General features: G+C 42.8%; 2 protein-coding genes across 5 annotated transcripts in view; one reads left to right on the forward strand and one right to left on the reverse strand.

Annotated features, from left to right (window-relative positions):
* Window positions 1-4,178: 4,178 nt before the first annotated feature.
* c2cd4a (C2 calcium dependent domain containing 4A) lies at window positions 4,179-5,519 on the reverse strand. Its single transcript, XM_070972758.1, has one exon. It carries the CDS (start codon window positions 5,517-5,519, stop codon window positions 4,179-4,181), a length of 1,341 nt encoding a protein of 446 aa, XP_070828859.1.
* Window positions 5,520-8,419: 2,900 nt separating this feature from the next.
* Window positions 8,420-17,214, forward strand: part of tln2b (talin 2b) — an 81,996-nt gene continuing 73,201 nt past the window's right edge. For all 4 annotated transcript variants that reach the window (XR_011602526.1, XR_011602527.1, XM_070971714.1 and 1 more), the window contains exon 1: window positions 8,420-8,556. The gene's annotated coding sequence lies outside the window, so the exon portion shown is untranslated. The remainder of the gene's footprint in view (window positions 8,557-17,214) is intronic.

Below are 17,214 nucleotides of genomic sequence, written 5' to 3' on the forward strand. Positions count from 1 at the left end.
AAGGCCTCATGGTGAGTTATTATCAGTCTCCACCTTTTACTGACATCCTGCCAAGATACCCAGTATCCAAACAGCCATACTTGTCTGTAATTGCTTACCTGAGCCAGACCAAACACCTTGGTTCTGTTTATAAATGTCTGATCAGATGTGAGGAAGTCCAACGTGCAGTATAGTTGGTTGTTATGTACTGAACGGGTCACGCTTGGACACAGCTCCATGCAGTGCCGGAGGTAATTGAGTGGGTGGCACAACACAGGGCAGGTGCACAGGCTAAGTGATGAGTCTGCTACGTGCACATACAGCATGGTTTGCTCTTGGATTTATCGTAAACTGGGAATGTCTATACAGATAACAGTATGTTGGGCGGTTGTATCAACTGGATCTTGTGCCATTGTTGAAAAGCTGTAACTGACAATAGCAATAAAGTGGGATATATTTAGTCAAATCAAATATTCAGAGTATTTAAACCTTAAAGTAGGGGGGTTTTTTTTACAGTTACACCAATCATCTCAACACGCAAGTCCTGTGTCGTTCACTCATGTTTATGCAAAGCAGACAATGATGTTAAGAAGAACGTTTTTAATTAACAAATTCAATTCATTTTGACATGTTTTTTTTTTTGTTTTTTTGCAGTGTTTACCTCCATTAAATACTGCAGACTCCAGTGAGTGTTGAGCATCATCAGGCAATTGCCAGCGTGTGTGTGTGTGTGTGTGTGTGTGTGTGTGTGTGTGTGTGTGTGTGTGTGTGTGTGTGTGTGTGTGTGTGTGTGTGTGTGTCTGTTTCAGTCTGTAGGATCTGGTTTCATCTTGTGTGATGTGTCCTCACACAAACTAATGACGCAGCTAAAATACAGCGAATGGCCTGCTCATTATTTCCACTAATCTGGTCCAAAGCAGAACATTGAAGGCAGTGTTTACCAATTTGAACAGGGGGCCATAAACAGTGATGTCATGGCCCTGAATACTGACAGCATCACCACTGACATCATGGAACATCTTTCAATCAGGTAATTTGATGAAAGTTGCTTAACATTGTAACTGAAGACCAAATTTGGCTTTTGAAAGGATTTGTCTTTCTCGTATCGAGTATGTGACTTGTGTGCAGGATGTTGAACTAGCAGTGGTCATCTGTGTGCATGCAGTCACCCTGTGGCCTGTTGGACATGAGAATGCTTTGTCCTGAGAACATCATGCCAATGACATCGTAAGACCACATTTACAGGATATTGGATGGATTGCCGTGAGAGGTGGATAACATATTACAGAAGGGGTCTGCTAGCCTAGTGCCAAAGCAATTCTTACCATGAGAACATAAGCAGGTGGGGTAAAAAACCTACTGGTGACTACATTGGTAAAACATGTTCACAGGGACAATTTAAGGTGTATTTTATATGTTTTGGCACAATGTAAGAGCCTGCTAAAACAGAAAACCAGATAAGGGAGCTGGTTTGAACAGACTCATTTACGTAGGCAGCTGTAAAACCGACATGTGCGATACGGTAGAGGAAGGGGCGAGTTTGCATTTGTTGGCATGAAAACATTTTCTTTCCATTTCAAGAAACTGGAGAACAGAGAATAGGATGTGCAGCAAACAGCGAGCTGAATGGAAGAAGGGTTTTTGAAATATCTAAATATACCTGACCATTTCTAAATGTAGTTGTTGTCAATTCCAGCTCATTACTTTGAAACTGTAAATATGCATTAGCTGGGCAAAGGCATCCTGGCGAATGAAGGTTTCCTGGCAACTGTTTTCAAACACTTGAAATGAAGCCGGTGCACTTACCCTGTTGTGCCTTCAGATTCATGATGCACAGCTCTTAGGGAGACAGATGTTTCCTACAGATAATACGAAATCACTTCTACTAATCAGTCATCAGTAGTAACAACAGTGCAGATTTCTCTGTGTTGCAATATGTTTTGGGGGGGGGGGGGGTTATATTTACAATGTTCAAATGGCAAATAAAAAAAAAGTCTGATAAATATTACTGCAGATCTGGAATATTTCTTGTAGCAGGTCAGTGACAGATCAGTGTTACATTCATACTATTAAGCCATTACCGCTGTTATTATTGTTGGTTTCATAGAACAGGTTGGAAGGTGGAATAGTTAAAGAAAAATGTGTGATGACCTCAGTGGTTGGACACCTGGTGCAGTGTGGGGTCAACACTGAAGATGCACTGTTTTCCAGGAAGTTGGGTTAAAGTACCTGAGTTTATATGAAAAGCAAATAATCTGTTATTTCATGCCTTTATTCGGTGCCCACTGAGAGAAGACATTTTTGTATGGGCGGCACCGGCTTGGATAAAGGCCTTAATGCTGCTGTAAGCAATGTGCTATATAAAACTAACGCTCCTGCTCTTTTGAATGAAGATAGATCAGTGGAAATCCCTTCAAATCCTATCAGTGGTTGGCCAGTAAGGGGAATCACGGGTAATTCTCATTTATTACAGGGTATTTCACAGCTGAGTCAACACTCAATACAAAAGTGTCCAACAGCATCAGCCTCTTTGCAGAATCTGGAAACACATTCTGTGCAGAGAGATATTGTTGAAAAATGTAGTTTGTCTGCGTGGGATGTTTATAGGTTTCTTTGTCAGAAATGAGATGCTCCTATGTATTACAGTAACACAAAAGCCTGTGTGTTGGGCCGCGTATTGTAGAAACACAAAACTCAGATATTTCAATCAGAACAGTTGAGAGGGGATTGCCGGTCTTTGTGGCTACGCTGAATTTGTAGTTCAAACTGAAAGTGGATCATGAGCTATATTTGTCCAAAGGCTTTTCTCAGTGGCGCAATCCAAACTGTAAAATCTAGCAAAATATTTGCATTATAAAGCATGCGTCATTACAGCCATTGAGCTTTAAAACCAATCTCCCAGCAGGTTATTATTATAGCTTTGGCTGCAATAGCTATTTATATGTACTTGTGAATGCTTCCCATCCCTTCACACTGCTGTACGTTGTTTTGTCAAACACTGTATAACCAGCAGTTGTCGGTCCCCTATCAAAGCTTTTCTCAGCCCTGAGAAACCTATTAATCTTTAACTAGGAGCTATAGTGGCAGCCGGTGCTTTTAAGCCTGATCTTTATTGCTGAAAGCAGCAGGATATACTTGCCAGGAGTCTACATTAAGAGCTGCTGATCTGCTCAGTTGGGTAAACATGTATGTATATTGCATAGAGAGATGGTGTTTTTTGACTTCAGCATAAATAGAGTGTGTTTTGCTCTGGAATTGTCTGTAAACAGGTCTGTTTTGAGCTCATTCTCCATGTAATAAGATGAGCTGTACAGTTAATCCTGAATTTACTATTATTCTTCATTTCTTTATTTAACCTTTAAAATGCTAAATTCGTTTCAAAATCTAGCCCTAATTGGTATCTTCATTCAGAGCTGAGGGTTGTGCTGTGCATTATCATGCCTAGTTTAAATCATTTGAAAAAATGCTTAACGTATCATTTTGAAAGTCAAGTGCGTGACTATGAAAAAAGAAATGATGACGCAAAGTATTTACAGCTTTTCCTGGTGAATAGTATCGACAACGTTTTCTTGTTTCATGAAAAACCCGCTGAAAAATACATGCTATTCAACTTAGAGAATGTGGGTCTGTACAGCTTCAGTTGTTATTGACTCGAATATAACTGTGAGTGTTCTGTATCATTGTGGGGGAAAGCAGATAAAGCCTCTTTTGTGCGTTGATTAAAGTTATGCATATTCACTGGTGAAAACTCCCTACTAAGGTTTCTGGTTTCTAGTGATATTTTTAATCATTGGAAAGGTCAGGAAGAAAACAACAGGCTTAGGAGAAACATGAGACCTTCTCTCGTCTCACACCAGCTGATGCTGCGGCCATATTAACACGACACACAATGAAAAGGCTGGAAATCATCACATTAGCATTTTTATGTTCGTTTTTAAGCAATTATAGGGTGAGGATTAACTTTTTGTCAGAGCATGCCGCACTTCATCCTGAGCGTTGAATTCTGAAAATGCTTATTGCTTATCTCTTCATCTGCACAGATGCAATTACAATGGAACTTGTTAGCACTGTCGTATTAAAGACAAACAAACGTCAGTGTTTTCTATAATTTAATCATTATAAAATCTAATTTTACAATACAAAAATGAAATAAATATTCAAATACATAAATAAACAGATAAGGAAGTGCTTTAGGTTTATCATGTCACAATGCTAGAAAGAGGCAAATCACAGTCACCCAGGAGATAGTCTCTTTTCAGGGTGCACATTTTGTTCACCACTTTGAAGCGAAGGGACCACTGGCTGAGGTCTTCCTCTGAGATACTATCAAAGAAGAAATCCTCATTGAAGATTGGATTACGACTCTTCCTGATGACTGTGCTGCGCTGCTTTTGGACTTTTCCAGGGACTAGAGAGAGGCTAACGCTGCAGTTGATAATCTTGGGGTCTACAGAGAGAGGATAGAGGCCCTCAGCACTGATCAGTCGGACCCGTAGTCTTTGGTTATCGGAGCAGTACTCTGCTGAGAGTCTCAGGCTGCCATCTTTTCCTATGGGTACCATTCTTTCTTTCATTACCCTCTCTCTGTGCAGAGTCAAGTCCATGGGGAAGATGGTTGGCGGTGCCAGGCTGTAGCTACTGGGCAGGCCTTCAACTAGCCCCTCTGATGCCCTCCTCATGACATTGGGGCTATTGTCTGTGGAGCTGCCTTCATCTGTGGACAGGGAATTGTTCCTGGACACCATTGCCTTCCTCATGTTCCTTGACAACAGCAGTTCATGGCTCAATGCTTTGAAAAGGGAGGACTTGGCAGGGCACCTGGTCAGCAGCGGCGAGCTGAAAGGAGAGGACTCAGTAGAGGAAGTTGTATCGCTGTCCAGAGTGGCCTGCCAGTTCAGGGTGTATCCTCTCGGGGAAAGCCTGGAGGTCAGGCAGTTGAGGCTGAATGAGGAAGGAGAGGAGGAGGGCGAGGTGGAGGGGGAGAGCTTGGAGGACATGCTGGATCGACTCTTGGGCAGCAGCAGGGGAGAGGAGCCGGGATCAGAGTGGAAGAGCGACTCCTTCCTCCTGGTGTGGGGGCTCTCCAGTAAGGTGCAAAAGCCATAGCAGGTCTGAGCTTTGGCCAGGTGTGGGAGAGACAAGGCGGCCTGGCTCTGGGGATCTGCATTGGTGGTCTCCTCATCGCTGCAGCCGTCACAGGGGCCCTCGTCCACACTCTCCACCTGGATAATGTGAGGGTTGATGGGCTCATGACGTGTGATTTCCATTTCAGGGACGGCCCTCTCAGAGGGAGACACCTTGACAACGCGAGCAGCTCGGCTCTGCTCCGTGTGCTTCATCTCCTGCAGGGATGGGATCGTTGGGGGGATGCAGAACTCTGGGATGTTGTCAGGGGTGATGACGTTAGGACAAAGGGAAATCCTTTTCAGCTTGTCCCCTTTTTCTCCGAACATGTCGCCAATTTTAAAGCTGAGTTCTGCTGATGGGACAGGCAGGTTAGATCTCTCCACTGACACACGGATCTTCTCCACCACCCACATGGAAGCTCTACAAAATCAAAAGGAGGCGCTTGTAAGTTGCTGTGTTGTGCCCTGAAATCACACATACATAAAGTCTTTCAAACAAAATTGCATCCTAATATCTACTATCACTAACTTTGCAAGAAGGCTTTCTTACCTTTTATTCTAAAGATAATGAATAATCCGCAAAGTTGCCCTGAACAGGGTGGACTGAAGACTTAAAGGTCAGGCTGTAGTGGGAAATGTCCGTAGCGCTCTTCACAGCAGATGGAGGTTTCTCTTCTGTCAACACCCACACATCTGTGGCTGTTTGAAAGACCAAGACAGTTTAAATGAAGCAGGAAACAAGTGAATCTAACACACGCCCCCTGTGCTGCTCCATCAGGATCCCTCCCTCCCTCCCTCCTTGCCCGGTGGTTCCCATGGAAATATCCAAACCACAACAGAGCTCAGTGGCCCTGTTGTAGCCGCTGGACTGTTCAGCAAGATAAGCTTACTACAACTGTAGAACAACTGTGCACAAACACATGGCAGGAATTTTAATTCACATGTTTGTTTTCCCATTGATTTAATTTAGACTGCGTATTTGACCTCCTTGTGTGAGCATAAACAAGGTGATCTGATAAGATCAATTTTTAGTTTACCTTTCAGAGGCAAGAGTTCAAAGAGTACAGTTGGCCTAGTTTCAGAGTTTAGGAGAGCCGCAGTTCAATTAGGCCTCTGCCTAATAAGTGTTTCAGTGAGAACAATGTTTAATAACTTGCTGCTTAAGTCCTTGTGAGATTCAAATGAATGCAGCTTGTCCTTGATCCGTCTGCTATTACTATATTATATATCTGCTTATTTCTATTCTATTTCACACTCATTTTTTAAAGAAATTTTAAAGTCCACAAATGAAACATTTTATTGCTTCATCGTCCCTTTTTTTGGGGGGGGGGGGGGGAATTCTTGTGTCATTACGTACATATGATCCTAGTCTGTCAGCCTGATATATTTAGATGTGAGTGCATTCATTCATCCGCCAACACTTCCTGAGCACTGCAGTGCTGGTAGGGCAGATCAACAAAGTCTCTTTGTTAGAGACGTGGTGTCTGAGAAGTCAACATCCGCGTTAAAAAGGACAATGAGAACATTGATTAAGACTCGAAAGTACTAAGCACTGCGCCTTCAACCTTTATTGAAACATTGTCATGTCAGTGCTACCCTCTTGTGGTAGGCCATGAAGCAGCTGTATTACGAATGATCACCAAAATACATGACTGAAAGCTGGATTTGTGGTGGATTGGCACGAGAATGGATAGAACTTGGTAGTTACTGTATACCATCCGAAACAAAAAGCTGCACACATTCTGGGATTTTTAGTTAAATTAAATCAAATTAATTTATTTCTTTTGGATGCTTACTGTGGGATGCTAACATAACAAGGACAGTCCCTTCAGTTTTGTCTCCTGGCTTTGCTTTTTGCTTTCCCCGGTGAAAGGCGGTTAGGGAAAGTGGATTGATCCTGGCAAAAAGCACAACTGTGCCCTGGCCAAGGTTCAAGTGGAGTGACTTGGTTACCATGTGTTACCAGGGACTGAAGGACAGGATGATGTCAGTGCTAACAGTATACCAGGAAAGTGTCCAAAATGAGGAAACTTCTCAGAAGTGTTTTCCAGAATGTTCACATCAGTACCTCAAACATTTTGTGCCTCTCAATCTAATTATGAGGACAAAATGAATTTGAGGTAAATTATAAAGAATATATTAAAAAACAGAAAATATTAACTCTGTTATATCTCTTGATGAATATAATGTTACCCAAACCGAAGTTGATCAGAATACACATGCTCAAACATACGTTTGTGAGTCTGCTCTGTGTTTGTGTGTCATACCTGCAAACATCACAATCATTCATAATGTTTTACCTCATTAAATACAACATGCATATCAACTGGCAGGAGGAGAAATTCAGTGCGGTGTGGTTGCCATCAACAGCAGATTTTAGGAAATAACTTGCTTTCTGAGATTCACATGAAGGGAAGTAAGAATCAAGTAAGAATCAAGCAAAAATATCCATCGTGACCAGGGAGACAGGTGACCAGTCCTCTTATAATATTTGAATATATGTTATATAACAATACTGATCAACTGCTATCTGATAAATATCAACGCTTTGCTAAAAGCTCTTCTCATTTTTCAAGTGGCTCTGCATGGGCGCTTGAACATGTCCATTAGGGGGCAGTATGCGCTCAGGTTAAAGAACAACTGCGAGAGGATAAACCGAGAGGAAGATAGTCTGAATGAAGCATTAAATATATTCTCAATATTACAAAGATTTGCAAAACTACAAATCTAATCAAAATATCTTTTCAAATACTTAATTATATTACATGGTTTATGGATTCATTATTTATCTTGCAAAAAAAACCTTAGAACAATCATGCATTGTTTCAAAAATCCCCCAAATAAACATGCATTTTTTCTGAATGTCGTTGCTTTGATATTTATTTCATGATATCGTGCTAATTTTGCTGGAGACTGAATCCCGGTCACAACATCATCTTCCATGTGCCATTGATTTTGTGCCAAAGCGGGATGAAACGCAGAAACGCGGGCCGTCTTCCGCTGATGGTCGCCCTGCTGACACGCTTTCGGCAGGTGTACTTCACTGCACAAATTCGAAGCAATTTCAAAATAAAAGACAAGTCATTCATTGAGATCTTTTCATCTTTACGCAACTGTCCGGTCTATTTTCTCGCGCTGGATTATCTCATCTGAACCAAAAATCCTGCTCCGGAGCGCTTCAATCCATCCCGACCTGCCTCCATCTATGATGATCAGAAACCACGGGTGAGTGTGACGCCGCTTCCTCTTTTCGGCTCATAGATATGCGGTCGTTTTTCTCTTTCCCCCCCACCTCATCCCTCTCTCTCCCCACTGTACGATAAACGAGGAGGGGCTTGATGCCGTGGAGGAGGCAGGCAGGCAGGCAGGCTGAGCTGACCCGCTTGCGGTGTGTGTCGCCCTAGCCTACATCCAAGCCAGGTCGCATGCATTGACGACTGACAGACATCAGGTAGGACATCGCCTTCATTTTTTGAAAAGCTGTGGTTTTCCTGTGGTTTTGTACCCTGGCGCCTTTGTCGGAGGTGCTGTTCCTCCCGAACGGGCTCACTACACGGAGGCGGACCGCTCGGTGTTGGCTCGGCAGAAGCGCTGGAAACATTTCATATTAACAGCCTGCGGACGACCTTTTCACATGATTAGTGGGATGTGTTCCACTTCCACACACCCCCACCCCCCTCTCTTCTCTTGGATCTAACATGAGTCGACTTGCTTCATGTGGTGCGTTATTATAAGCCTGTCACATCTATTTCTTCGCCTTAAATGTGACTGCCTGCTTTTGACATTGACAGATAAAAAGGTAATAAGATGCTTATTTCATTGCCATGCTTGTTTTGGCGTTGTTGCTGCGCGTGTTGATGAATTAGATTTGTCGAAATTCGTGCTTAGAAGTAGGCTAAATGGGCAACTAGCGCTGCACAGCTCCAGCATCCTTGCTGCTGTGCAAAGAAATGTGCTGTACAGTAACTTGGACTTGACCTGAATGTTATCTGGATCGGCTCAACATCAAAGCCGCACGGACGATGTGAGGCTGTGGCGCGCGTGCAGGGATGTAGGCTGATGGTTTACAGTAGGCCGACAAAAAATGTGGGCAGACCAGGGCAGGAGATTGTCTATAATGGTCAGTTTGGGCAAGTTTGTTGAGACTGCTACAGCCCAGTAATCTTTTGCCCCAGTGATAACCAAAAAAAAAAAAATCTACTCTTTCATGGATCCCAGTGGAAAAAATGCCCACCTGCCTGCTTGCAGAGGTCAGAGTGCTCGCTCACCTGGCCTCACCTATCCGGCTGTTACTTTCTCCTCCTGCAGGGAGGGATTGAAGGGCACATGCCACCCTGCTGCCTCACAGATGTGTGTGTGCTGCACTTATTTATGAGCTGTGACATGTGGTTGTTTCACACAGGTACGGGGCATTAAATGTTAGTCCAGCACACTGGCAGCGGGGTGAACGGGCCACTCAGTAAACCCCTGTACTGCATAGCTCTTCCATGGTTGGTTTTACATTATAGTTTGTGGAACAAATGTTTGAGTGCCGGGCTGACTCGCTGTGCCAAACCACATACACGTCAGCCCCTTTTGACATTCTCATTTACTGAAGAAGCTATGAGCAACTGTTTGAAAAATCCCACCCCACCCTGCCACAGTATAGAGCAGCTGAGCATTTTGTACAAGAGGCATCGTGGAGATAAAGGGTCAATTCAAGGATACTCAAAGCGATATTGAGGAGTGACATGTAATTAGAAAAGTCAAGCTGAATCAGCGTGATGCAGACAGCTGGGATTCAGGATGGCTCTATCCGGGAAGGTGCTGATGGGAATGCTCGGGACTTGATTCCAACTGGGAGCACTCATACTAAAAATGTGCTCTCTGGTGTAGCGGCAGCATTGTTGCATCTTTCTTAATAAATTTGTATCATTTCTACGTCCGATCTCTCAGTCTTACCTTGACCTGTCCACAGTACTAATTACATGCTAGATGGCTGCACCCTGGTTTGACGAGCTCTGTCTTTCCAGTCCCTACAGTGTGCATACAGTGTCTCCCGGCTAAACAGATTTTGACAGCTGGAGGTGTCAAGCATCACCAATTTTGCCTTGGCACTGCAGTCTGCTTCATGTGTGATGGAAGAGAAGTCTCAGCGAATTGCTTTACATTATGTATATAAAAGCCTCAAAATGTTTCTTAAAACCAGAAATGTTGACAGTTGACCTTAATTCTAGCATGATCTGAATTATGTTGATTACCTAATCAATGATGTATATAATGATAAAGGTGTAGACTTGCACATTATGTGGATGTTCAGTTATATTCTATCTGTATCTGTAATATATGTCAACCAAAGAGGGTTAGTGATAGGGTCACATGCACACCCTTTATAGCATCTACATAGAAGATTTATTGAATGGCAGATTGGTAAAATGTGCCAACAGAGAATAATCTCCAGATTATGTAGTGCTGGAAAGGCTTTATGAAGCATGAAGACCCCTTCCTTATAATGGAATTGAGCAGGATTGTCTGTAGGATTATTTTATTTATGTTTAGACTAGCCATAACAGATTTGCTGATAGTGTGTGCATATATGTGATTGTTTTTGTGTCTATGGGTGGACACGGTTTGCAGTAAGAAGAGCAAATAACACTATGCATTCAGGTATGTCATTCTGTTGGTGTACTGGAGATTTGTAAATCTCAGCAGTGGCACACAGCACCTGTTGGTTCACAATATGGGCCAGTGTTTAGTACAGAGGTGGAGACCTTCTCAGCCTGAGAATCTGCATTGAGCACTGTACTCTTCCTCACAACATCGTACATGGATATAATTAGATCGCAGCAACAGCAGTGTCACAAGCTCATATGCAGCATGCATCTGCCAGCGGCAACTGATAAAGGCTCAGTGTTCAACAAAACACTAGACGCTATTCACAAGACCCAAGGTCATGAAAACAGTGTTTTGAAGCGTGTGCCAAAAGAAAGTTTTAAACATAAAAAGTAGCACAAATTCGTAGATATTATCAAGATTCTACATTTCCCCGTGCCTGAGCTTTTAAAATATTAAATGTTGCAATTCTGCTGTGCAGTGGTAATTAAAACCAAGCACTATTTAAATGGTGCCTTTTCCCTCACTCATTGTCAGCTATTGAAGAGGCCATTACCAAAGTGATTCTGCGTTATGGGAAGCTATTAAGGGTGTCTCTGCTACAACAACTTCACACTTTCAACTTGGTCTAATTTACTGGGAATTGCAAGTCTGGAATATTGTCATGAAATGTAGCGCTTTTAGTTCGCGTTCATTCGAAATCCTGCAACCCAGAGAGAAACACACAATTCTCAGCCCGCTCCATAAATAACAACAACGAGGTTATGCGTTCCTTAGCAAGTATTGTGATCCACAAAGTGTTGAGAACAAGCAATTGCTGAAGGCGGCGCCTAAACCGTGTTTCCGTGCTGCTCATTAGAAAGTGATTTTCCTCTCAGCTGTTGCAGTTGCTCCGTCATCAAGAATACATTCCTGGTCGGAATTCCCCAGGAAATGTTCAGTTGGAGGCTGGGAAGTAAGGGCTCTGAGAGTCACCAGAGAGTGTGATTGTTGAACCATATTTAATGCATGAGTGTGTAGGAGGTGGAAACTAAAACACACCCCATGCTGTCGCTGTGACCCAGCCTTTGTGTTTCATGTTTACCAGTGAAATGGATCTCTCCTAGTATGTATTTTCTCCCCGCAGTCACTGTGATCACAGCCTCTTTAGGGTCTGGCTCGCCTCCAGATCCTTTTCTATAGAACAAGAGGTAGATGTATAAGCTGGCTGCCATTCACGCTCCTCCACATCAATCTGAATTCATAATTTCCGGTGCTTTTCCCAACAGATGAATGTGGCAGGCAGTCAATATGGGAGAGCTTTAACGCAGATGGACCTTTTTTTTTTTCTATTAGCAAACACTTGACCACATTCCCAGTGTGCTCTCAGATTTGACGTAAGGTTGATCTCACTTGTAATTAAAGATCCAAGCGGCATCAGATGAAATTGACTGCCTGCTTGATGAATAGTTGTTAGCCATTACATCAATGTGTTCGATATCAGTACGTCCACAGGTCATTCAGTTGTTGATTCTATTGATGTGTACGAGTTTAAGGTTTCGCTTGACTGTTCAACTTGCAGAATTGTTAATAATAATGTTTGTTTGTTTTTTTTCACAGAGGTTAGAGAGCTTTTTCTTTCCATTTGTGATCAGATCAGCTGAGCCTGTGTGCAGGACATCACGTCATTTACTATAATTACTGTAATCATGAAATACAAACAACCAATAGGTGAAGTTGAGCAGTCACAAAAGCTGGCAGCGCAGGCTGATGCAGTACTTACCAAGTATTTACTGTACATGTGGTCCAAACCAACACGGCTGTGCTAGTGATGCGTAAGCAGACTCGAGAAGTAGGTCAGTAGATGCCGGCGAGTTGTGCTTCCGGTCAGAGGCAGTGGCGCTTCTCATCAACGGGTCAGATGAGATGCCAGTTTGAAGTAGCAGGCGACAGGTCTGAATTCACCGTCATGCACACATGTATGGTCCTAAATTGGGTTATAAAAGATGTGAGGGTTCCCTGAGCATCAGCTGTCAGCTTAAGTGAATAGCTGTCGACTTACCTTTTAGCTGCCTGGCTGCTTTTATATTCTTATGCAAGTAAATTTAGGTACATTTTGTCAATTGTGGTTAATTCAATTAATATTTTTTCACCTAATCTCGTGTGTGTGTGTGTGTGTGTGTGTGTGTGTGTGTGTGTGTGTGTGTGTGTGTGTGTGTGTGTGTGCGTGTGTGCGTGTGTGCGTGTGTGTGTGTGTGTGTGTGTGTTTGTAATTTAGCAGTGATTGAGCATTTGTGCTGAAATTTTAAATAGTTTGCTCTTGCACACGTCACATAAATTGCTTTGTTAACATTCATTTGCACTGAAGTGTCAATGAACTGGTGTTCAGTTAGTGCTGCTTAATTAAAAATTAGGAAAGGAGTTACTGCTGCGGAGTTTGTGCAGTTTGAAGTGAAACGTCTCTGTTTTGGTGTTACAGGGGAACGATCAGAAACATGACCCTCTCTGCCTGAGGCAAACTGATTATTAGTGGTATATATCATGTGATACATGTGCTAAAGATCATGTGATGCATAGCTTCCTCTGAAAAGGTCCAGAGTGGCTGAACTAATGCTCTTTCTCTGTAACATGCCTGTTTCTCTGTAGAACAAGTTCAAGTGAACACAATTAAGAATTTGAGTACCCGAGCAGCTGATGTACATTATTCTGTTAAAGTCAATATTTTCCCATCTGTTCCTGCAGTGCAAGCGGCTGCTTTGGTTTTTAATGGTCACAGAATCCATAGAACAGTTTATCACCTGGAAGTCTTTGTTGAGTTACAATGGCTTCTTGTGCCCAGTGAATAGTCCCCTCGTTGTAACATGCCCAGCGTCTTTTTTTACTCTATTGTAGGTACTGTGCTCAGAGCATCTAACTGCCACGCTTTTGTTGAGGAGCGTGTTTGAAGTCACACTCAGAAGAAGACTGCGAATTCACTGTTTTTGTGCATTTGTGCACTTCTGAAAGGCTGTGTTTTGATGCTTAATCAAAGAAATATTTTTACTTCTCTATGTACATACAGTACACTGTGTATGTTGAGAGCTTTAGTATACTATGCTGTAGGCCTGCAACTAAGGATTATTTTCATTTTTAATTCATCTGATGATTATTTTCCTGATTCATCAGTTGATCACTTAGTCTATAAAATGTCCAAAAATTGTGAGAAATACTGATGGCGGTTCATTTTCTCTTCAACTAATTGATAATTGACAAACCGTTGCAGCTCTGCTATTATGTTATTATTCGTGCTCTGCTATTGGGAGTGTTTTTTTGTGGCCAACATCACAAAGAGGGGCACTCTCAACGGCTCTGATGGTTCTTATCAGCATGCTGAGAGTGTTTTTCACTGGCACGGGGTCTCCCAGGAACGCCACAGGACCAAGAGGTCAATGACAGTGGGGCACAGATCCTAGCGATGGAGCCACTTGCCATCGATCCGCATCAATGATACATCACAGCCAAATACAGCTTAATGGTAGGAGTCCTCCACAGTATAGTTAAGACATTAATCACTCGATGAGACGATGAACTGTTTATTTTTACACCTTTGACACAATTCTTTGACATACTGAGAAAAATCAAAGAGCAGTGTTTGAAGTAATCGTCGTCTCTAAATTGCCCGTGATGGGAGACGTCCAGAGAGGTTGAGAGGCTTACACAGTTTTCAGACAGAGCGAGCTGCGCTGGGACAGAGGTGAGATGAAATAACACACGAAGTAAACAAAATGATATTGCTGCTGAATGGCACCGTTGATCTGTTTTAGGGAGAATTGACAAGGCAGTATCTTCACATCAAGGTTAATTGAGGGCCATCAGGTCCTTTGTGTGTACAGCAGCTGTCAGGCTGTTTTTGTGACTGCCCGAGGAAAAGGACTCGCCTGTCTGAAGAGCAGCACTGAAATTACTGCTATCCTCGGCTCTGATCCTCTGCAGGCTGCCAGGGTTGCTGACCGAGCGAGATCTCCCCCCTCTCTCTCTCTCTCTGTCTGTCTACTCAGGGCTATGTAGTGTCAGCACCTTGAGTCTCAAAGAAGAGCTGTGGACTCTCTGACACACTTTTGTCCAAATGATTTCAGATTGGCCGGGCGGAAGTGCATTTAGCAGCTGGAAGCTGTACTGTATATAGTGATTGTGTTACTTTAGGCTTGTATATTCAGCTCATCAGCAGTGCAGTGACCTTGTTGAGGGCAGAGGGACTCTCTGGTTACCCTCAGTGCAAAGCGATATCTAGGATTACATCCATTGCTCAGGTTTTAGAGATGGATTGATAAAGTTGACTCAGGAGTCAATGACATCATTTGGATTTGATTATTTTCCTCTTTTATTTGGAACCTCCATACAAACAAAAACAGCTGCCTCAGCACTCAATAACAAAAGACTTGGAACAGTAAAACTTACTTTCTTTAAACATGGAAGCTTTCAGGTTCAAAAAGAGTGCAACAGAAATGCAATAGAGGTGCATTATCGCCACCAACTGTCACTCTCAGGTCATGTGAGAATGAGATAAGCCGTCCCGCTGCCCTAGTCACATGACCTTGTGAAGCAGCTGGATTGCTACTTCGCACTGCCCACCTCGAATGTACAGCAGAGACTAAAGCCATTTTTTCTCTGAACTCTGGACAATGTCTGCAGAATCAGGTCCAGACATTGTCCAGAGTTGTCCTTTTCATGCATGTAGCACATTTATCCGTATCAAACACATGCAGGCAGAGGAGGAGGACTCATCTGTACTGATGATTTTTGTGTGGATATCAATATTGCATGATATCCTCCGTCCTCCAGAATGTTACTTCTGCTTTCAGCCATGCTTGTTATTGCTGTGCGCAACGGTATGACATCATTACATCAACAAGTCCAAGTGATCTTAGTGGAGCTCCATCTACTCACACCCCAATAACAGGGGTTGGTGGAGACCAAAAAAGAGAAACAGGGATTGGACTCACATTCGCCCGGTAGTCAGAACCAAAGAGCCAGAGCCAAAAAGTTTCAAACGATGATTAACCCTGGTGACCAATTACTTGGACTCAGACAAACATTTTGCTTCCGTGGTGCACGATAGCTCCCAAGAACAGCATCTAACATCTGTTAATTGTACAACTGATACATTCATCTGCCCTCTTAATGTGTTGCCTCAACCTTGGTTGTTATTCTGATCCTCTGGGTCGAGTGCAACATAAATTTTAAATGGTCTCTGTGGGAATAAGGTCACCTGGCCTGATGGCACAAAATCATTAGCAGAGGAGGAAATTTTAATTCAAGTCAGACATTGATTATACAAAATCCTGATGTTTCATACTGTAACCTTGTTTGTCGGTGTGCTGTTGTTCTTCGAGCTGAACGAGAGCTGAATATAAATGCTGACTTTCTTCAGAACATGCATTGTCTGGCAAATCAGAACGGACGAGCTGACTTGAGTATGTGTTCAATTTTCTGTAACTGTGTCAGCAGCCACTGAAGAGAGGGAGAACTCGACAAGCTCCAACAAGCAGATTCTAATACAATGTCTCGTCTCTCCATCATTATATCCATACATTGTGGCCTGTTAGTGGCTTTGCATGACATCGGATGCTGGCTTAGCATAACATGTAGAGAAGTTGAGGATGGAACCTTTGTTTCTCGGGAACGCCTCCTGGATCAGTGAGTATGGGTATAATTGCACACAACAGAACTAAGGAAAAGCTTGCATTCACAGGAGTCATCTCATCATCTGACCTCTGCTCAGGAGGAAAGAAAGCAACTCCAGGCTATAGGAGCTGTTTGATTATTTCACATCTGTTGCGCTCTAATTTACCCCCTGTGACTATTCTGCTGTGACACTGGTTCAATCTGCTTGTGCAGTACATTAAAATAGCTATTCAGTCGAGTAATCATATTATTCGCAGTACTGCTGAATTCAAGTTAGTGAGACATCAAAACAAGTGGTCGTTGTTTCGATGATGCCCCTTCTGTTCAATACAGCACAACATGATTGGACAGCGCTTTATGCAAGAAAATATGTTTAAACTGCCCTATATAGGAAAACCACTATATGCCTGCTCTGTGCATGTGCTTGCATGTTGTCTCCCCCAGCACTCAAGCTGTAAGAATTGCTCTTTTTCATTTGGTAAATGCATGATATCTGGACCGCTAATAAGTGTATGCAATATTAATTGGATAAAGCAGTGGCTACTTAAACAAAGTAAGCTTAGTAGCTTTGATTCCAAACCCTTAATGAGCTTTGCTGTACAAACGGACAACAGTTCTGTAGAGGAAAAAGCTGCCCCGTCTGCTACCAGTGTGGTCGATGTTGAATGTATATGGAATATTCAGGTCCCAGTGGAACAGGATATTTCAAGCATATTAAAGGTTAATCATGAAGTGTAGACTGTTAAATTTTGCATCAGGTATAATGTTTGCATCTAAAGGCACCTTGAAGCAGATCATCATTTTTTTTTAAATTTGACCACTTTCTCCAGGGAAGAAGTTGAACAGTTCCAGCACTGGCTGCAGCGGCTGAAGC

This window comes from Chaetodon trifascialis, chromosome 10, assembly GCF_039877785.1.
Source record: "Chaetodon trifascialis isolate fChaTrf1 chromosome 10, fChaTrf1.hap1, whole genome shotgun sequence".
NCBI classification, from domain to species: Eukaryota; Metazoa; Chordata; class Actinopteri; order Chaetodontiformes; family Chaetodontidae; genus Chaetodon; species Chaetodon trifascialis.

What these genes read in the sequence shown, in the direction of transcription:
- c2cd4a (XM_070972758.1), bottom strand. Translation starts at nt 5,519, where the DNA reads ATGTGGGTGGTGGAGAAGATCCGTGTGTCAGTGGAGAGATCTAACCTG.